The sequence below is a fragment of the Gobio gobio genome (genome assembly GCF_949357685.1).
Source record: "Gobio gobio genome assembly, chromosome: 19".
Lineage (NCBI taxonomy): Eukaryota > Metazoa > Chordata > Actinopteri > Cypriniformes > Gobionidae > Gobio > Gobio gobio.
This window is the reverse complement of record NC_137112.1, coordinates 34304856-34320465: the sequence shown is the minus strand read 5'-3', so window position 1 is coordinate 34320465 and position 15610 is coordinate 34304856. Positions and strand designations below refer to the sequence as shown.

The window sequence follows — 15610 nt, the reverse complement described above, 5'->3', positions numbered from 1 at the left end:
AAATAAGATTTCAAAATACATGATGTACTTTGAGCAACCTCAGATTTATTACAGCACCAATATATTATTCCTCTTGAATACAAATGTTTTTTTTCCAGAAAAACAAACTTGATCAACAATCACACATTGAGTATTTGTCCTATCATGTCCAGTGGTTTAAACCTACATATTATGGTGATCTTATGATTTGATGACATCATAGTGCACATGCCAGAAGAGTAACTGCCACAATTCATGACTGGCAAATCCAACAAAAAAAAACAGAAATGAAAGAACATTAATTCCATAGAATTTTATGATCTTCTGATATGTTTCAGCTCACGTTATTTTCTTTCGTTAAAATGGAGCAAGGTTTGGTCGGTTGGGTTTCAAATGCAAAACCATGTAAGACTAAAAAGTCACAGCAAACTTCTAAAAGAATACATCAGAAGTACAATGAAGGTGCAATGAGACAGCACAGCTCAAGCAGCCATGCTAAATTAGAGACATTGTCAGAATAGACCTTGATGAACAGCTTATCTCTTCTTTGATTCAGACATCGGGACACAAATTTGATTATTTCAATTTATCGCATTAACATTTTGGTAACACTTTACAGTAAAGGTTCATTAGTTAACTACATTAGTCAACATGAACTAATTATGAACTGCACTTATAAAGCATTTATTTATCAATGTTAATTTCAACATTTACTAATACGTTATTCAAATCTTGTCAACATTAGTTAATGCACTGTGAACTAACATGAACAGCTGTATTTTTATTAACTAACGTTAACATAGATCAACAAATAAAGTAACAAACGTATTGCTCATGGTTAGTTAATACAATAACTAATGAAACCTTGTTGTAAAGTGTTACCAACATTTTCTAACCTATATGCCACTACATAACAAAAAAAACAGTGTAAAGTAAAACAATCCAGTTACAGCTTCAACAATCATCCAGTGCCACCAGCTCAGAAGAATAAATCCACATTTTATTGGGCCTTTCACTACGTAAAGCTGTTTCTGGTGTTTATAATGTTCACAAAATATGATTTGTTTTACTTAAACGTATCAAATCGGATCCAGTCCAGGATGTCTGTCAAATGGTCCAAAAAAACAAATAAGCAGCAGCTTTACATTATTAACCCACGGTTATTGGATTACGTTCATTTGGTTGAATCTTCTCCATGTATTACGAAACTGAGTTGAGTTTGAATGCAGAGATGCACGTCCTGCCATTTTAGCGGTTGGGTGGCTGCGGGTCGGTCTGATCAGTGTGCATCTGAAACCAAATCAATGCAGATGGTCAGTACACAAGAATCTTATAAAAGACCAAGAAAGCATAATCCATTTCGGTTTGACTCTTACCTCCTTTAGAGCTTTTACTGGGGTTGGGGGTTGTGGAGTATTTCGGAGGGTATCGGATAAACAGACGTTCTTCCTCCTTCTTGATCCAGCGCAGCAGTTTGGTGATGGCGTTGATGGCACAGGTTTTCGTGACAAGGGGGCTGAAGCACGTGTACAACTCAAACTTACTCGTGACCTGGAATGAGAAATTGAATTAACTTGCTTTGGGCAACCCGTAATTAACCTGAGAATATTTTCAAGGACACAGCCAAAGAATCAATCACAACGCGACTCTATTCGGAGCAAGGTCAGGATGCTAATTTGCATAATCTGCATTTGCAAATTTTGACTGCCGCTCGGAGGCCTTAAAGGTAACTCGATCTTTCAAGGTCTTGCCGGAGAGCGTGTGATTGCGCCAGGCGAGATGGAAAGCACAACATCAACATGTTTTGCTCTCAGAGGACTGAGAACAGATGCGTGTGACAGCAGTTAGCGTTCACATACCCAGGCCAGCAGAGTCTCCCGTTCAGCCACGTGGTAGATGAGCTTGAGGGGGCGTGAGGTGCTGTGGATACGGCCGTGCATGTCTCTGTACAGGTCCAGGAGTCTCATTCGCTCCTCCTCAGTGCCGTAAGGGGCCTCCATCTCTGGGCTGCGCAGTAAAAAAATAACAAAAACAATGGTGTCTTTGTGCTTTAGATCTCATTTCTGTGATGTCATTCATAAAAATGTTCAGAAATTATATTAGCGGTCCTACATTGTAAAAGCACATCTCATGACAAACGGAGTGCTCTCAATAAAAGCCAGTGCATTTGCATCAAACAATGGGATAAATGAAGAAAGCGTGCTTTTGATTTCTGTTCTTTGTGAAATTCATTTGGGAAATATGTGAGAGGTTTACAGTAAAAAAATATTAAGCTCACAGATACTGTTAAAAGATAGAGATGCTGAAGAAATGTCAGATTTTTGATGAAAGGCTTTTTCTCCTTTGCGGTGTTTGACTAAATCAGTTTTAAAAAGTTGCATCACAGCAGTGTTATTTATGTTTGTTTTTTTATATAATGTGGCACTTATTTATATAGCTATTTTGAATATCTTTTTTATATAAAAAAAAATGTATATAACGTGGCACTTATTTATATAGCTATTTTGAATAGCTTTAATTTTTATATATTCAGTTTAATTGTTAGCTACCCCCCCCCCCCCACATATTTTTTAGCTTTACACTTTTTTCTATTTAGCTGTAATTTATTTTTTATTTCAGTTTTAATTTAAGTAATTTTAGTACTTATTTCAGGTAGTTGCCTATTGCTAGTTTTTATTTTAATTTTAATATTTATATTTTATTTGATCTTTATTTCAATTAATGTAAACAGCTTTTAATAGTTTGAGTTTTAGCTAACAATAAGAATACTACATCATTCACAGCATACACCCCCTCCCCCCAAAAAAAATCACAAGCACTTAAAGGGTTAGTTCACCCAAAAATGAAAATTCTGTCATTAATTACTTACCCTCATGTCGTTCGACACCCGTAAGACCTCCGTTCATCTTCGGAACAGAAATGAAGATATTTTAGTTGAAATCTGATGGCTCTGAAAGGCCTCCATTGGCACAATGGCACGGTTCACTCTCAAGACCCTTAAAAGGTACTAAAGACGTTGTTACAAAGTCCATCTCACTACAGTGGTTCTAAAATAACTTTATGAATCGCCGATAATAGTTTTTGTGCGCAAAAAAACCCTAAATAACGACTTATATAGTGATGACGATTTCAAAACACGGCATCATGAAGCTTCGAAGCGTTATGAATCAGCGAGTCGAATCATGATTCGGATCGCGCGTCAAACCGCCAAACTGCTGAAATTTAGCGATTCAAACCGCTGAATCGACTGGCTGATTCATAACGCTTCGAAGCTTCATGATGCCTTGTTTTGAAATCGTCATCACTATATAAGTCGTTATTTAGGGTTTTTTTGCGCACAAAAACTATTATCGCCGATTCATAAAGTTATTTTAGAACCACTGTAGTGAGATGGACATCGTAACGACGTCTTTAGTACCTTTTAAGGGTCTTGATAGTGAACCGTGCCATTGTGCCAATGGAGGCCTTTCAGAGCCATCAGATTTCAACTAAAATATCTTCATTTCTGTTCCGAAGATGAACGGAGGTCTTACGGGTGTCGAACGACATGAGGGTAAGTAATTAATGACAGAATTTTCATTTTTGGGTGAACTAACCCTTTAAATAGATAATCTCTCATAAATAAAGTCCAGATCACATTTTATACAAATATCAAAAGGAGAAAAAAAAATTCTTCATGCAATATATATGACATTTTACAATGTGACATTACAATAATGCACTTTTACTGTTATTTATTTATTTTTACATTTTGTGTTTAGACAAAATAGTATATAATTTTAATATCTGCATTTATCGGCTATCAGCCACAACATTAATGAGAATTAGAGCAGCAAATGTGGTAAACTCTCATGAAAATGCAGATCTTAAAGGGATAGTTCACTCAAAAATGAATTTGGTCATTGTTTACTCACCCTCAAGTTGTTCCAAACCTAGAGCTGCATGAGTGTGGATAAATTTAGAATCATGATTTTGTGTCTTAAATAGATTAAATAGACTTCCATAGTATGGAGAAAAAAAGTCAAAGGGGTTAGACATTCTTCAAAATCTCTTCTTTTGTGTTCAGCAGAAGAAAGGAATTAATACAGGTTTGGAACAACTTGATGGTCAGTAAATTATGGCAATTTTCGTTTTTGGGTGAACGGTCCCTTTAAATGGCACTAAAATAAGGCTTCATTTTCTTAAAGTAAAAATTGAATTTCTTATTTCTTTTTATTTTAAGATGAAACATGAGGTGGACATGTTTCCAAAAGGTTTCACGAGATTCTCAATCCTCAATGCAAACGACTCACCTGGTGAACTGCGTCAGCTGCCGATAGTTGTCCGGCACGTCAAAGGGCTTGTACATGAAATGCCTGAGGTCAGACACCCCCACCTGACTAACGCTGTAAGAGTGAGCTTTCGATATGGAGTTCAGCGCATTCTGCGTTTGCATAGCCTCCTCGATCTTCCTCTTACACTCGGCCACCGAATAAAACGCCTCTTTATCGGTGGAGAGAAGAACCAGACACACAGTACATTCAGGAGGGTCCAGATAGGAGATGTATGCATAAAAGTAACAGTCAGGGTTAAAACTAGGCAGGCAGATGGGCGTCCAGATCTCCCCGGCCTGGAAGGCGGAAGAAGCCCCAATGAGGTTCAGCAGAAGGTGGAGGTCGCCAGGCTCCAGTCGGGCGTCGTCAATGACCATCTTTTCTTGCACTATGGCGAGCAGCTGGTTCTTGGCTATGAGGATGGAGAAGACCAGGTTGGGCGTGATGGCCTTCTGGAGAATCTGACTGAGGGAGTCCCTGAGAGACGAGGCCAAGGGGAGACAGTGCACAGCAGAGAGTAAGAGGCTGGGGTCTGAGTCCACGAGGTTAAGGAGGCCGTCGAGAATCTTCTCAGAGCCGGCCAGCAGACGACGCAGGTCGTAGTTTTTCTTGTGCTCAAAGATGCGGGTGATGCTGGCCTGTGTGAGCATGCTGACGATCTGGTTGTAGACGTAGATCAGCTCGTTCCGGAGCTGCTGCTCTGATTGACGGCTGCTGGAGACAGACACAAGCACCAGAGGACCCCGCTGCATGAACACAACCGTGTGCTCATCTATCAGGAGAGAAGAAACCAATCGAAAGTTATTTAGGCTTCATCGTTATTTAAGGAGATTATTCATTGTTCTTTGGTCTAACAGATACCAGCGGCAGCTACGCAAGATGATGTTTTCACAAATGTGAACAATATACACTACCACTCAAACGTTTGGGGTCAGTAAGATGTATCACATTTTTTACTAAATTATTAAGGATCGCAGCTGTTTTCAACATTGATAATGAAGAAGAATTGAGAACCAAATCAGAATATTAGTAATGATGCTGAAAATTCAGCTTTGCCATCACATAAATGTTAAAGCTACACTGTGTGATATTTTCCCCCATCTAGCGGTTAAAAGGAATATGACCATCCAGTGAATATTAGTTTCTCTTCCTCTCAATATCGATTTCGTTTTAACTCCTACGGCGGCCGATTTAGTCCAAGATTAATATGGCTTCCAGTTCGACCTCGTCCACATTCGACACGGTGCCATCGAGTGTTAAAACGCGAAAGGCGAAGCTTGAATTTACGGGTATGTCCCTCTTTGGGTAATGTACTTTCAAGATGGAGGGGCAACATGGCGACCCGCATTCGAACCCCTTACCCGCATGTATTTTCAATGGCATATTATAAACTTACGAGAATACTTTATTACTTGAAAGAAGTAAATATACATTAATAAGCACATATATTTTTGAAAGAACTAAGTGTTTTTAGCTAAGAATAAACTAAAAAAGTTACACAGTGTAGCTTTAAAATATATTAAAATATAAATTATATTTTAAATTGTAATAATATTGCAAAATATTACTGTTTTTACTGTATTTTTGATCAAATAAATGCAGCCTCGGTGAGCATAAAGTTCTTTCAAAAACATATTTTAAAATACATTGATTATATTTCTCCAAAATAATTGAAAAAAAAAAAAAAAGATTAATTGTTCATAAAAAAATAATTCAAATGATTTACACTAAAAGATAGACTGGTCTTATATGACAAACTTTGCACATTTTTACTCACTAAAAAACAGTTCATGGTACAAATCAAATTATATATCGTGCTCAGCATAAACGAGTACACCCCCTCTGAAACATAAATTCAGCAATTACTCTTTACTTAGAAGACATGTTAGAGCTCTTTAGAGATATAATGTTCCAGGAAGTCTGCTTGACAAATTACCAAAGAGGCATGTTAAAATTATTCAGGAAGATACTATTTTCTTATCAAAATGATAAAAAGCTGTGTTGCAAAAGAGTACACCCTCCAGAAAGTTACTAAATAAAACTTAAATATTTTTTTCTGGTGTAAGTTTAAGGCAACTTTTGGTCAACAGGTAAGTATTTTGAAGCAAAACATTTAAAGAGAATTAATTTCTTGACCATGTGTTATATAGCCCACTGAATCATTCTAAGACTTAATGCTGACAACAATTGAAGCACTTGGGAGAGAACTGTCAGGGGACTTATTTTTTAGCACAAAAGAAGACAGTGGTACAAGAGGATTACCAAATCATTGATTTAGGTGTAAAAATATAGCAAAAGTAACAGGAATTCAAAAACAATGGACTTGTGACAAGTCCACTGAAATAATCAGGCCTTCATTGTAAGCTTTCATTTAGTGATGGGTGATTTTTTATTTTTTGCTTGGCAAAGAGTAAGAGAAATTCCAAGTGAGTGTCACAGAGCCAGCAAAAGCTATGAAAAGAGTGAGTGTTTATCCAGTCCTGCTGCTGGCCGTCTTGGTGCCCTAAGCGTAATTACTTTATGCTTTTGGTGCCCCCTCAGCACTTGGTGCCCTACGCGCAGCACGTGGTGGGAGCGGCGGCGCTGTGTTTATCTCAAAGAGAATGTGATATCTCACAATGTCCACATCGGAACTACCTACTGTAGCCAAAGCACAGTGAAGTAAATTTGCCTTTTCCAAGGACCCATTTACAAAATATAGACTTCTGGGAATCCATACTCTGGGGCCAGTTGCATAAACTAAGCCATTATGTTAAGACAGTGTCTTAAGATCTAGTATGAGCCACTAGCAGTTAGGCAAGTGGCATTCAGTCTTACTTTTTGTATCAAATTAGGCCAGTCTATGTTTTTATGTAACTGATTAAAAAAAATTATGAACAGTTTTAAAGAAAAAAATGTATGTCTAACTTGTAAGACTAGTCTAAACGGTTTATGCAACCGGTCCCTGGTCTCATGAGACCAAGTCAATCATTTTGGATCTAACAGCATCTACAGTGAGGAAAATAAGTATTTGAACACCCTGCTATTTTGCAAGTTCTCCCACTTGGAAATCATGGAGGGGTCTGAAATTGTCATCGTAGGTGCATGTCCACTGTGAGAGACATAATCTAAAAAAAAATCCAGAAATCACAATATATGATTTTTTTACTATTTATTTGTATGATACAGCTGCAAATAAGTATTTGAACACCTGTCTATCAGCTAGAATTCTGACCCTCAAAGACCTGTTAGTCTACCTTTAAAATGTCCACCTCCACTCCATTTTTTATCCTAAATTAGATGCACCTGTTTGAGGTCGTTAGCTGCATAAAGACACCTGTCCACCCCATACAATCAGTAAGAATCCAACTACTAACATGGCCAAGACCAAAGAGCTGTCCAAAGACACTACAGACAAAATTGTACACCTCCACAAGGCTGGAAAGGGCTACGGGGAAATTGCCAAGCAGCTTGGTGAAAAAAGGTCCACTATTGGAGCAATCATTAGAAAATGGAAGAAGCTAAACATGACTGTCAATATCCCTCGGACTGGGGCTCCATGCAAGATCTCACCTCGTGGGGTCTCAATGATCCTAAGAAAGGTGAGAAAACAGCCCAGAACTACACGGGAGGAGCTGGTCAATGACCTGAAAAGAGCTGGGACCACCGTTTCCAAGGTTACTGTTGGTAATACACCAAGACGTCATGGTTTGAAATCATGCATGGCACGGAAGGTTCCCCTGCTTAAACCAGCACATGTCCAGGCCCATCTCAAGTTTGCCAATGACCATTTGGATGATCCAGAGGAGTCATGGGAGAAAGTCATGTGGTCAGATGAGACCAAAATCATAATCATAATTCCACTAAACGTGTTTGGAGGAAGAAGAATGATGAGTACCATCCCAAGAACACCATCCCTACTGTGAAGCATGGGGGTGGTAGCATCATGCTTTGGGGTGTTTTTCTGCACATGGGACAGGGCGACTGCACTGTATTAAGGGGAGGATGACCGGGGCCATGTATTGCGAGATTTTGGGGAACAACCTCCTTCCCTCAGTTAGAGCATTGAAGATGGGTCGAAGCTGGGTCTTCCAACATGACAATGACCCGAAGCACACAGCCAGGATAACCAAGGAGTGGCTCTGTAATAAGCATATCAAGGTTCTGTGGTGGCCTAGCCAGTCTCCAGACCTAAACCCAATAGAGAATCTTTGGAGGGAGCTCAAACTCCGTGTTTCTCAGCGACAGGCCAGATCTAGAGAAGATCTGTGTGGAGGAGTGGGCCAAAATCCCTCCTGCAGTGTGTGCAAACCTGGTGAAAAACTACAGGAAACGTTTGACCTCTGCAATTGCAAACAAAGGCTACTGTACCAAATATTAACATTGATTTTCTCAGGTGTTCAAATACTTATTTGCAGCTGTATCATACAAATAAATAGTTAAAAAATCATACATTGTGATTTCTGGATTTTTTTTAAATATTATGTCTCTCACAGTGGACATGCACCTACGATGACAATTTCAGACCCCTCCATGATTTCTAAGTGGGAGAACTTGCAAAATAGCAGGGTGTTCAAATACTTATTTTCCTCACTGTACAATGTTCTAGAGGTGTTGCTAGAGGAGGAGTACAGTGAAAAAGTGTCTGGTTCCCTTCCCACGGTGAAGTTCAGTTATAGTAAAGCTCTTATATAGGGATGTATGAGTTTTACGGACATTAATGACATATTTCTCTGGTTTTATTAAGTATATGTTTCAATTTTGCCATTTTAAATAAATAAAATAAAATAAACTACCTGAAAAATCTAATCAGTAAAAAGAAATTAAACACTTAAAGATCCATGATTTCCTAGTCATTGTCATGTGACATTAGATGGAGGAGCTTGCTAATTATAGAGAGCACCTGATTGGACAAAGATTTGCTTTCGCCCCTGAGTGCAAGACGAGTCATCAATATTTTTAGTCCTGAAGGAGAAAGACTTTTACGAGTAAGTAAGCTGATAAAGCATGCCCTTTTCCTTTCATAAGCCAATCATTTAGACGTCACAAAGAGCTTACCGGAGTAGACTGAACGAATGATGTTGTCTCCACTTTGCACGAAGGACACCAGAGCCATCATCACTCCCATAGTGGAGGACAGAGCCTCCTCACTTCCATATCGGGAATAAATGGGCTTCCCAGCCTCGCTCAACACAAACACATGCTTCCTGTGCTGTCTCCAGCTATCCGCCGTCACATCCTCGTTCCTGTGCGAGGGGGGTCCCAAAGGTGTGCCGGTCTCACATAGAGGGGACGAGGCTCCTTTCATTCCCATTCCCTGCTCTTCTACCTTCCCCCGGGCTAACACGGATACAACAAACTCACCCGATTCATCATGGCCGTTGTCAACTAATGCAGAGTCCTCGGATGCTTTCCCAGAATCAGTCTCCGAACCACCGGCACACAGAAACCTGTCATCATCTATGTGGAGCTTCTGCATATCTGTTGAAGGCTCTTGTGGTTGGTTGCTCTCCTCTGATGTAAGGTCTGCGGACTCCAAGATCCCCTCTGGGTCTGAAGGCATCCTGTGGTCTTCATTCACACAATTGTTTTCTGACGGGACATCACTGTCCGAATAAGCAATGTCTGGAAAGTGGAGTAGAATCAAGTCTGCATCAGCATGTTACCCACCATAACACAAGTGTAAACTAGCAATAAAATGGCACCACCCAAAACATTACCTGTCTGATCAAGACACTGTGGAAGAATGGATGGATCCAATATCTTCACCTCCTCCATATTCCCAGTTTGTTGACTGCTCGGATCCATGGCAACATACAAAACTGAATTTAAATTGAGAAAGTGATTTAATAACACTTATCAAATATATCAATAAAGCAATTTAACCAATGAAGGTTCGTACTTCGTGTACAACAGTGAAGTTTAATCTGATTACCGCTGTTATCCCATATCTGCACAGCTCGTTGAGTTTGAACACTGTCACGCACGTCTTCTGCCGCAGATAGTTTAATAACAACGAATGACTTAGTTAAATAACATTAACTGGTTAAAAAAACAGATTACCAGACAGAAACGAGCTAGTCTACGTTATTTATGGGGAAAGCTAATGGTCTCCCCGATAAATTACTCTTCTCGTGAACTAATTCACTACTCGTCATAATCACATTCATGTCTGGTAGAATAAATTATTAACGATCATTAAAAACCAAGATCAGCTTTCATTTTCGCTCAGCGCAACTGACTCAGCCGCCGGTGCTCCAGGAAGCTTGACGTAAAAAAACGCTGCAAAACAAATATCTACAACCACTTCCGGTTAACGTATTTCAAAATACAGGACTATAATAAAATACAATAAAAGTGTCCACTATAATTTACTATGTATAGATTGTATTTACAATTCACAAAAACACATTATATATATATATATATATATATATATATATATATATATATATATAAATAAAAAAAAAAAATATATATATATATATATATAATATAATATAATATATATATAATATAATATATATATAATATAATATAATATATATATATAATATATATATAATATAATATATATATAATATAATATATATATAATATAATATATAATATAATATATATATAATATAATATATAATATATATATAATATAATATATATATACATTCATTTTACAACCTTTTCTTTTAACAATTACCATAGCAGGATATGTGTTATGTTAGATGTGTACTGAAATCTCAAGTTTCATTAAATACTTTTGACAATGTACAAACATCAAGGTATGAATTTGTTTATTGGTTATCTTTAATATAACCAAAATCCTGCAGCTTGCTGTGCTGCATTGTTCAATATTGCAAAAATGTAAATAAAAAAACACATTCAACATTCATATACTAATTAGTATAATTTATTGTGCTCAAATAATGAAAACACATTATAATAATAAACAGTTGAGATGATATTTGTAATATTAATTTTACAATGTTTATTTAAACATGCACCTAACTAGGTCCATTGATTTTTATTTTTTTTAAATGAAAGAAATGGGTTAGCAAAAAACAAAACAAAAAACCAGGGAAAGATCAGAATACAGTGGTATTTATAAAGAGGGGAGAGGAAGAAACATTGCATGGTGTTGAAAATAAAGAAATGCAGCTGTTCCATGGTTTGTGCTGCAAGTTATGCTGTCCAATATATCAACTGCAGTCTGGAGAAGATTCTCTGTGCATTGCATTTTTCTTCAAGCTATCGAGGTATTCTTGTTGTGAAGCAGCCAGAACTGAAGCCAGAACGTCATCATCTTCCCAATCTGTTAAACCTTAAAAAAATAAATAAACCACCTAATTAACAAAAGAAGTGAATTATAAATCAACAAACATTTCTTTTAAAGCATGTAATGCCCTACCAAAGGCAGTAGGCGACATGTCCTGCATTAGAGTCCTGTAGCCCAGGGTTGGGTAGCGAGACACCAGGGAAGAGTTGGCAGAAGACTGATGACTTGGACCTTGAGATGAAATCAAGAAAAAAAAGTTAGTAAGCAAGAAGTGGGCATTAGCACAAGCAAAGAAAACACATATACAGACCTGGGGCACATGGTGATGGGGGTTTGGGAAGAACCAGCGAGGCTCCTGCTGGGGAGGGGGGTTTGATGGGGGGTTCAGGGTGAGCCGGGCCAGGATGCTCTGGAGAGGAGGAGGAGCTGCGCTGGCGAGGGGACCTGCATCCCCAGTCCTCAAAGCCACTGGATGTGGCGGCTGTGGCAGAGCTGCAGGTGGCAGTAGCTTTACGAGGCTGAATGGGAACGCAGAGAGGGAAGGCTGTCAAATTAGTTTGAACTTGCTTTGATTTGGTCGGTGGGAGGGTGTCATACCTGTCTCGCTTGCTTCTCTTGGTCCTGAAGCCACTGCAAGTAGGACTCACGGGCCACCTGTTCCTCGATGGCCTCATTGGTGGCCTCCCAATCTGATGCTCTCTTCTTGTCCTCCAGCATCTGCTGCTCAATCCAAGACTCCTCAGACGTCTTAATAGCGTTTTTCATGAGACACTGGTCAGCGAACTACATAGAGACAGTATAACAGACATTAGCAGGGAAAAATCTTCCCATAAATAAATACTCATATTTATGCGTCTTTTTTACAACACCTACCCCCGGTTTAAAGGCGGGGAGGCCCAGCCCAACCCCAACACTGGCCTTGTAGGGATTCACCACAGAGTTATAATGGATGTTCTTGTGGTAACTGACACGTATCGGCTCATCGTTGTTCTCTTGAATGCCGTGGAACGTATTAATTGGTTCTGCAAATTAAATTAGTTGTCAAATAAAATTAAAAACATATTTCCTCTTCTATCCTAAAATATACCACTGACAGCCTAGTAGATGGCAGGAATTCATCAGGCATTAACTAACCTACGCCATTCTGGTAAACCTCCACCGGCCGGTTGAACATTTCTGCCATGGCCTGCATCTCAATGTGGTTCCCATGGCAGTTGTTCTTCCTCTTTCTGTTAATGTATGTGGTGAAATCCTCTGTGACATAACTCGAAAAGTAATCCGCATTTTTCGTCTGCAATTGAAGCATAAACAATAAGCGAGTCAATAATTAAAAGAAGGGCTAAACTCGCATTTCAATGCTAATTATTTTTTAATTGCAAATCATTTATTCTTAAATATTAAACTGACTCACCAAGTAATCCATACACTGCTTCCGTACCACATCATGCATATCTTGGTCCCCATATACTTGATCAGCTTTAAAAAAAAAAAGAAAAATATATATGTATGTGTCATTAATGTTAACTAAAAATATTTAAATCGTTTTTGGTAATTAAAATAAAGCAAAAAATATATATATATATATTGCATGAAAAACTGGGCAACTAACTTAAATAAAATAACTTTAAGCTATATAGAAATATAAAAAAAAAACATTATATTACCAACTGCTCTGAAAAGACATGCTCCATCTTCCTTCATTTTTTTGATTTCAAAGCCTTTCTTTTCCATTAAGGCTTTCTCAAACCATTCTTCTTGCTGTAGGTCAAAAAAAAAAAAAAAAAAACGTAAATAGTTTATTATAGGACAATGAAGACATATGTAGCATTTATTCCAATTATCAAAACAGTGTCCCCAAAAGTGTTTGGACAATTTAAGATTAATAAGAATGGATTTTCTTTTTATTTAACTCTCATTACAAGCTCTAAAGTCTAAAGTGATTTGTTTTCCACAGAAGAAAACAGTCACCATACACTTTCTGTTTTTGGGGGGTTAATGTGGGTTATGTTGATTTCGTGTCACAAATTCAACTTATTTCATAATTTCGAAAAAATAAAAAAAAACATTTTCCATGTCATAATTATTAAGACTTTGTATGGGAAGAAATGGGTTTCAAGAGTTAAGATGATGAACCAAAACTGCATAATTAAGACTCAAAACAACCAAAAGTCTAACAGGTTTGGACCGTGAATAAAGGGCATTTTGGGTGAAAGGGTTAGTTCACCCAAAAATGGAAATTCTGTCATTAATTACTCACCCTCATATCATTCCAAAACCGTAAGACCTTCGTTCAAAAATGAATAAAACAAAAATGACAACTTTATTCAACAATTTATTCTTATCAATCTCTGACGCTGTTCACGTAAGCACTAAGTGTGTTGCTGACGCAGGAGCCTGCCAATAGTGAGCCGGCGTTCTGACATAGAACCCGGAAGCGTTGCACTGCGTTTACTAAGTGAATAGCATCAGAGGAACAGAAGACATTTTTAAATACATTTATTTTTGTTGTTTTTTTTGCGCACAAAAAGTATTCTCGTCGCTTCATAAAATTAAAGTTGGCCCACTGTAGTCACATGGACTATTTTAACAATGCCTTTACTACCTTTCTGGACCTTGAAAGTGGCATTTACGTTGCAGTCTATGGGGTTGGGGGGATCGAATTTCATCAAAAATATCCTCATTTATGTTCCGAAGATAAACTAAGGTCTTACGGGTGTGCAACAACATGAGGGTGAATAATTAATGACAGAATTTTTGGGTGACCTAACCCCCTGAACTATCCTTTTAAGGCACAGTTTCAAACATATGAATTTCATTGGACTAAATGATGATATTGTTAGCTCTCAGCAGCCTTGATGGGTCATTCAAACTGACACAGAAAGCAGTCTAGTAAGAAAACTGTCAATTTCCAGAACCTGCTCGACCGTGGCGGGGTCCACAAGCTGAAGTCTGGCCGCATTCTCATACTCATCCTCACTGTTGTTGCCTCCAGCTCCCTCATCGGGTTCCGAGACTGGACTACCGCCCCCTCCTCCTCCTCCGCCTCCCACTCTACCTCCTCCACCTGTCAAACCGCTGGAGCAGACCGCCTGCCGTCTTCGCTTGCTAAGTCCGGGTCCCGAGCAGCAGCTTCCACCACCTGCGCCGCAGGGTAACTCGACACGACCTGCGACGGCAACCGAGTTCGCGCTCCCTTCGCACTGCACGACCGGAGCTCCAGCGGTACCGGGCTGCGGGGAGGCCGGCTGCGGGCGAGCGCTCGCCTCGATCCGCCGCTCCTCTCTGGACGTGTGCGGTGTGGCCTGGTATGTCCATGGCGGCGGAGAGGCCCTGGGTCGGGACCCCGATCGTCCAGCGAGGGGATGAGGGTGCGACTCAGAACCGCCTCGTCTGTCCGGTTCGTCCGTATGATCACCGCTACCGGCTGTAGAGGCCGGTTTCTTCTTTGGGAGGATTGTCATCGCTGGCCAGCTTGCGGTGATTTGTGTTGTTATGTGTTACAACACAGAGAAAAAACGGCCTTTTACACTCGTATATGAGCAGTCTGTTCGATGCATGTATAGTTACACCCGTCCTGACATAGTACGAGGTGTCGGTGAAATAATACGGTCGTCACAGATTCAGTTTCGAGGTTTTTCTTTCGTAACAACGACCGACCGAGAGTTTGACACAAACATCAACAAACCACAATGCGATTTCACGTCACTTCCGACGCCTGCTCCGCTTCATGTTGACAAATGGGCTCATTTTGCTTTGCACTGCCCCCTACCGCATATATTGACTTCCAGTGAACAAAAAGTTATTGAATACCATCCATTAGAACTATTTTTTGTGACAGTGTAGTTTATATACAGTGTGTGTGTGTGTGTGTGTGTGTGTGTGTGTGTGTGTGTGTGTGTGTGTGTGTGTGTGTGTGTGTGTGTGTGTGTGTGTGTGTGTGTGTGTGTGTGTGTGTGTGTGTGTGTGTGTGTGTGTGTGTGTGTGTGTGTGTGTGTGTGTGTGTGTGTGTGTGTGTGTGTGTGTGTGTGTGTGTGTGTATAGCCTAGCTAAACTACACTGTCACAAA

General features: G+C 39.2%; 2 protein-coding genes across 6 annotated transcripts; both read right to left on the bottom strand.

Annotated features, from left to right (window-relative positions):
- Positions 1 to 25: 25 nt before the first annotated feature.
- Positions 26 to 10572, bottom strand: mon1bb (MON1 secretory trafficking family member Bb). Of its 4 annotated transcripts, none has more exons than XR_013818554.1 (8): positions 10174 to 10552; positions 9992 to 10093; positions 9330 to 9896; positions 4272 to 5064; positions 1839 to 1986; positions 1356 to 1530; positions 876 to 1269; positions 26 to 590 (listed from the first exon to the last, which is right to left on the bottom strand). XR_013818554.1 is itself a non-coding variant. In XM_079844317.1 (7 exons), the coding sequence occupies exons 2-7, from the start codon at positions 10077 to 10079 to the stop codon at positions 1259 to 1261; spliced, it is 1782 nt and encodes a 593-aa protein (XP_079700443.1). In that variant the 5' UTR covers positions 10080 to 10093; positions 10174 to 10572; the 3' UTR covers positions 26 to 1258. The 4 variants fall into 4 exon arrangements, 2 of the variants coding, with proteins under 2 accessions (XP_079700443.1, XP_079700444.1); XR_013818555.1 differs by having other exon boundaries at positions 10207 to 10530; XM_079844317.1 differs by having other exon boundaries at positions 26 to 1269; positions 10174 to 10572.
- A 409-nt stretch (positions 10573 to 10981) lies between these two features.
- otud5b (OTU deubiquitinase 5b) lies at positions 10982 to 15248 on the bottom strand. 2 transcript variants are annotated; one of them, XM_079844694.1, is made up of 9 exons: positions 14460 to 15248; positions 13209 to 13302; positions 12956 to 13020; positions 12679 to 12835; positions 12418 to 12566; positions 12142 to 12327; positions 11855 to 12062; positions 11677 to 11775; positions 10982 to 11589 (listed from the first exon to the last, which is right to left on the bottom strand). In XM_079844694.1, the coding sequence occupies exons 1-9, from the start codon at positions 15003 to 15005 to the stop codon at positions 11468 to 11470; spliced, it is 1626 nt and encodes a 541-aa protein (XP_079700820.1). In that variant the 5' UTR covers positions 15006 to 15248; the 3' UTR covers positions 10982 to 11467. The 2 variants fall into 2 exon arrangements, with proteins under 2 accessions (XP_079700820.1, XP_079700821.1); XM_079844695.1 differs by having other exon boundaries at positions 11047 to 11589; positions 14522 to 15235.
- Between the last annotated feature and the right edge of the window lie 362 nt (positions 15249 to 15610).

Excerpts from the sequence above, each read along its gene's own strand:
- mon1bb (XM_079844317.1), bottom strand. The coding sequence starts at position 10,079 with ATGGATCCGAGCAGTCAACAAACTGGGAATATGGAGGAGGTGAAGATA. Across the intron at positions 9,897-9,991 it reads ACAGTGTCTTGATCAGACAG|ACATTGCTTATTCGGACAGT; the intron begins GTAATGTTTTGG and ends TCCACTTTCCAG. Across the intron at positions 1,531-1,838 it reads GGGAGACTCTGCTGGCCTGG|GTCACGAGTAAGTTTGAGTT; the intron begins GTATGTGAACGC and ends TTCTCATTCCAG.
- otud5b (XM_079844694.1), bottom strand. The coding sequence starts at position 15,005 with ATGACAATCCTCCCAAAGAAGAAACCGGCCTCTACAGCCGGTAGCGGT. Across the intron at positions 12,836-12,955 it reads AGCAGTGTATGGATTACTTG|ACGAAAAATGCGGATTACTT; the intron begins GTGAGTCAGTTT and ends CTTCAATTGCAG. Across the intron at positions 12,567-12,678 it reads GGTTTACCAGAATGGCGTAG|AACCAATTAATACGTTCCAC; the intron begins GTTAGTTAATGC and ends TTTAATTTGCAG.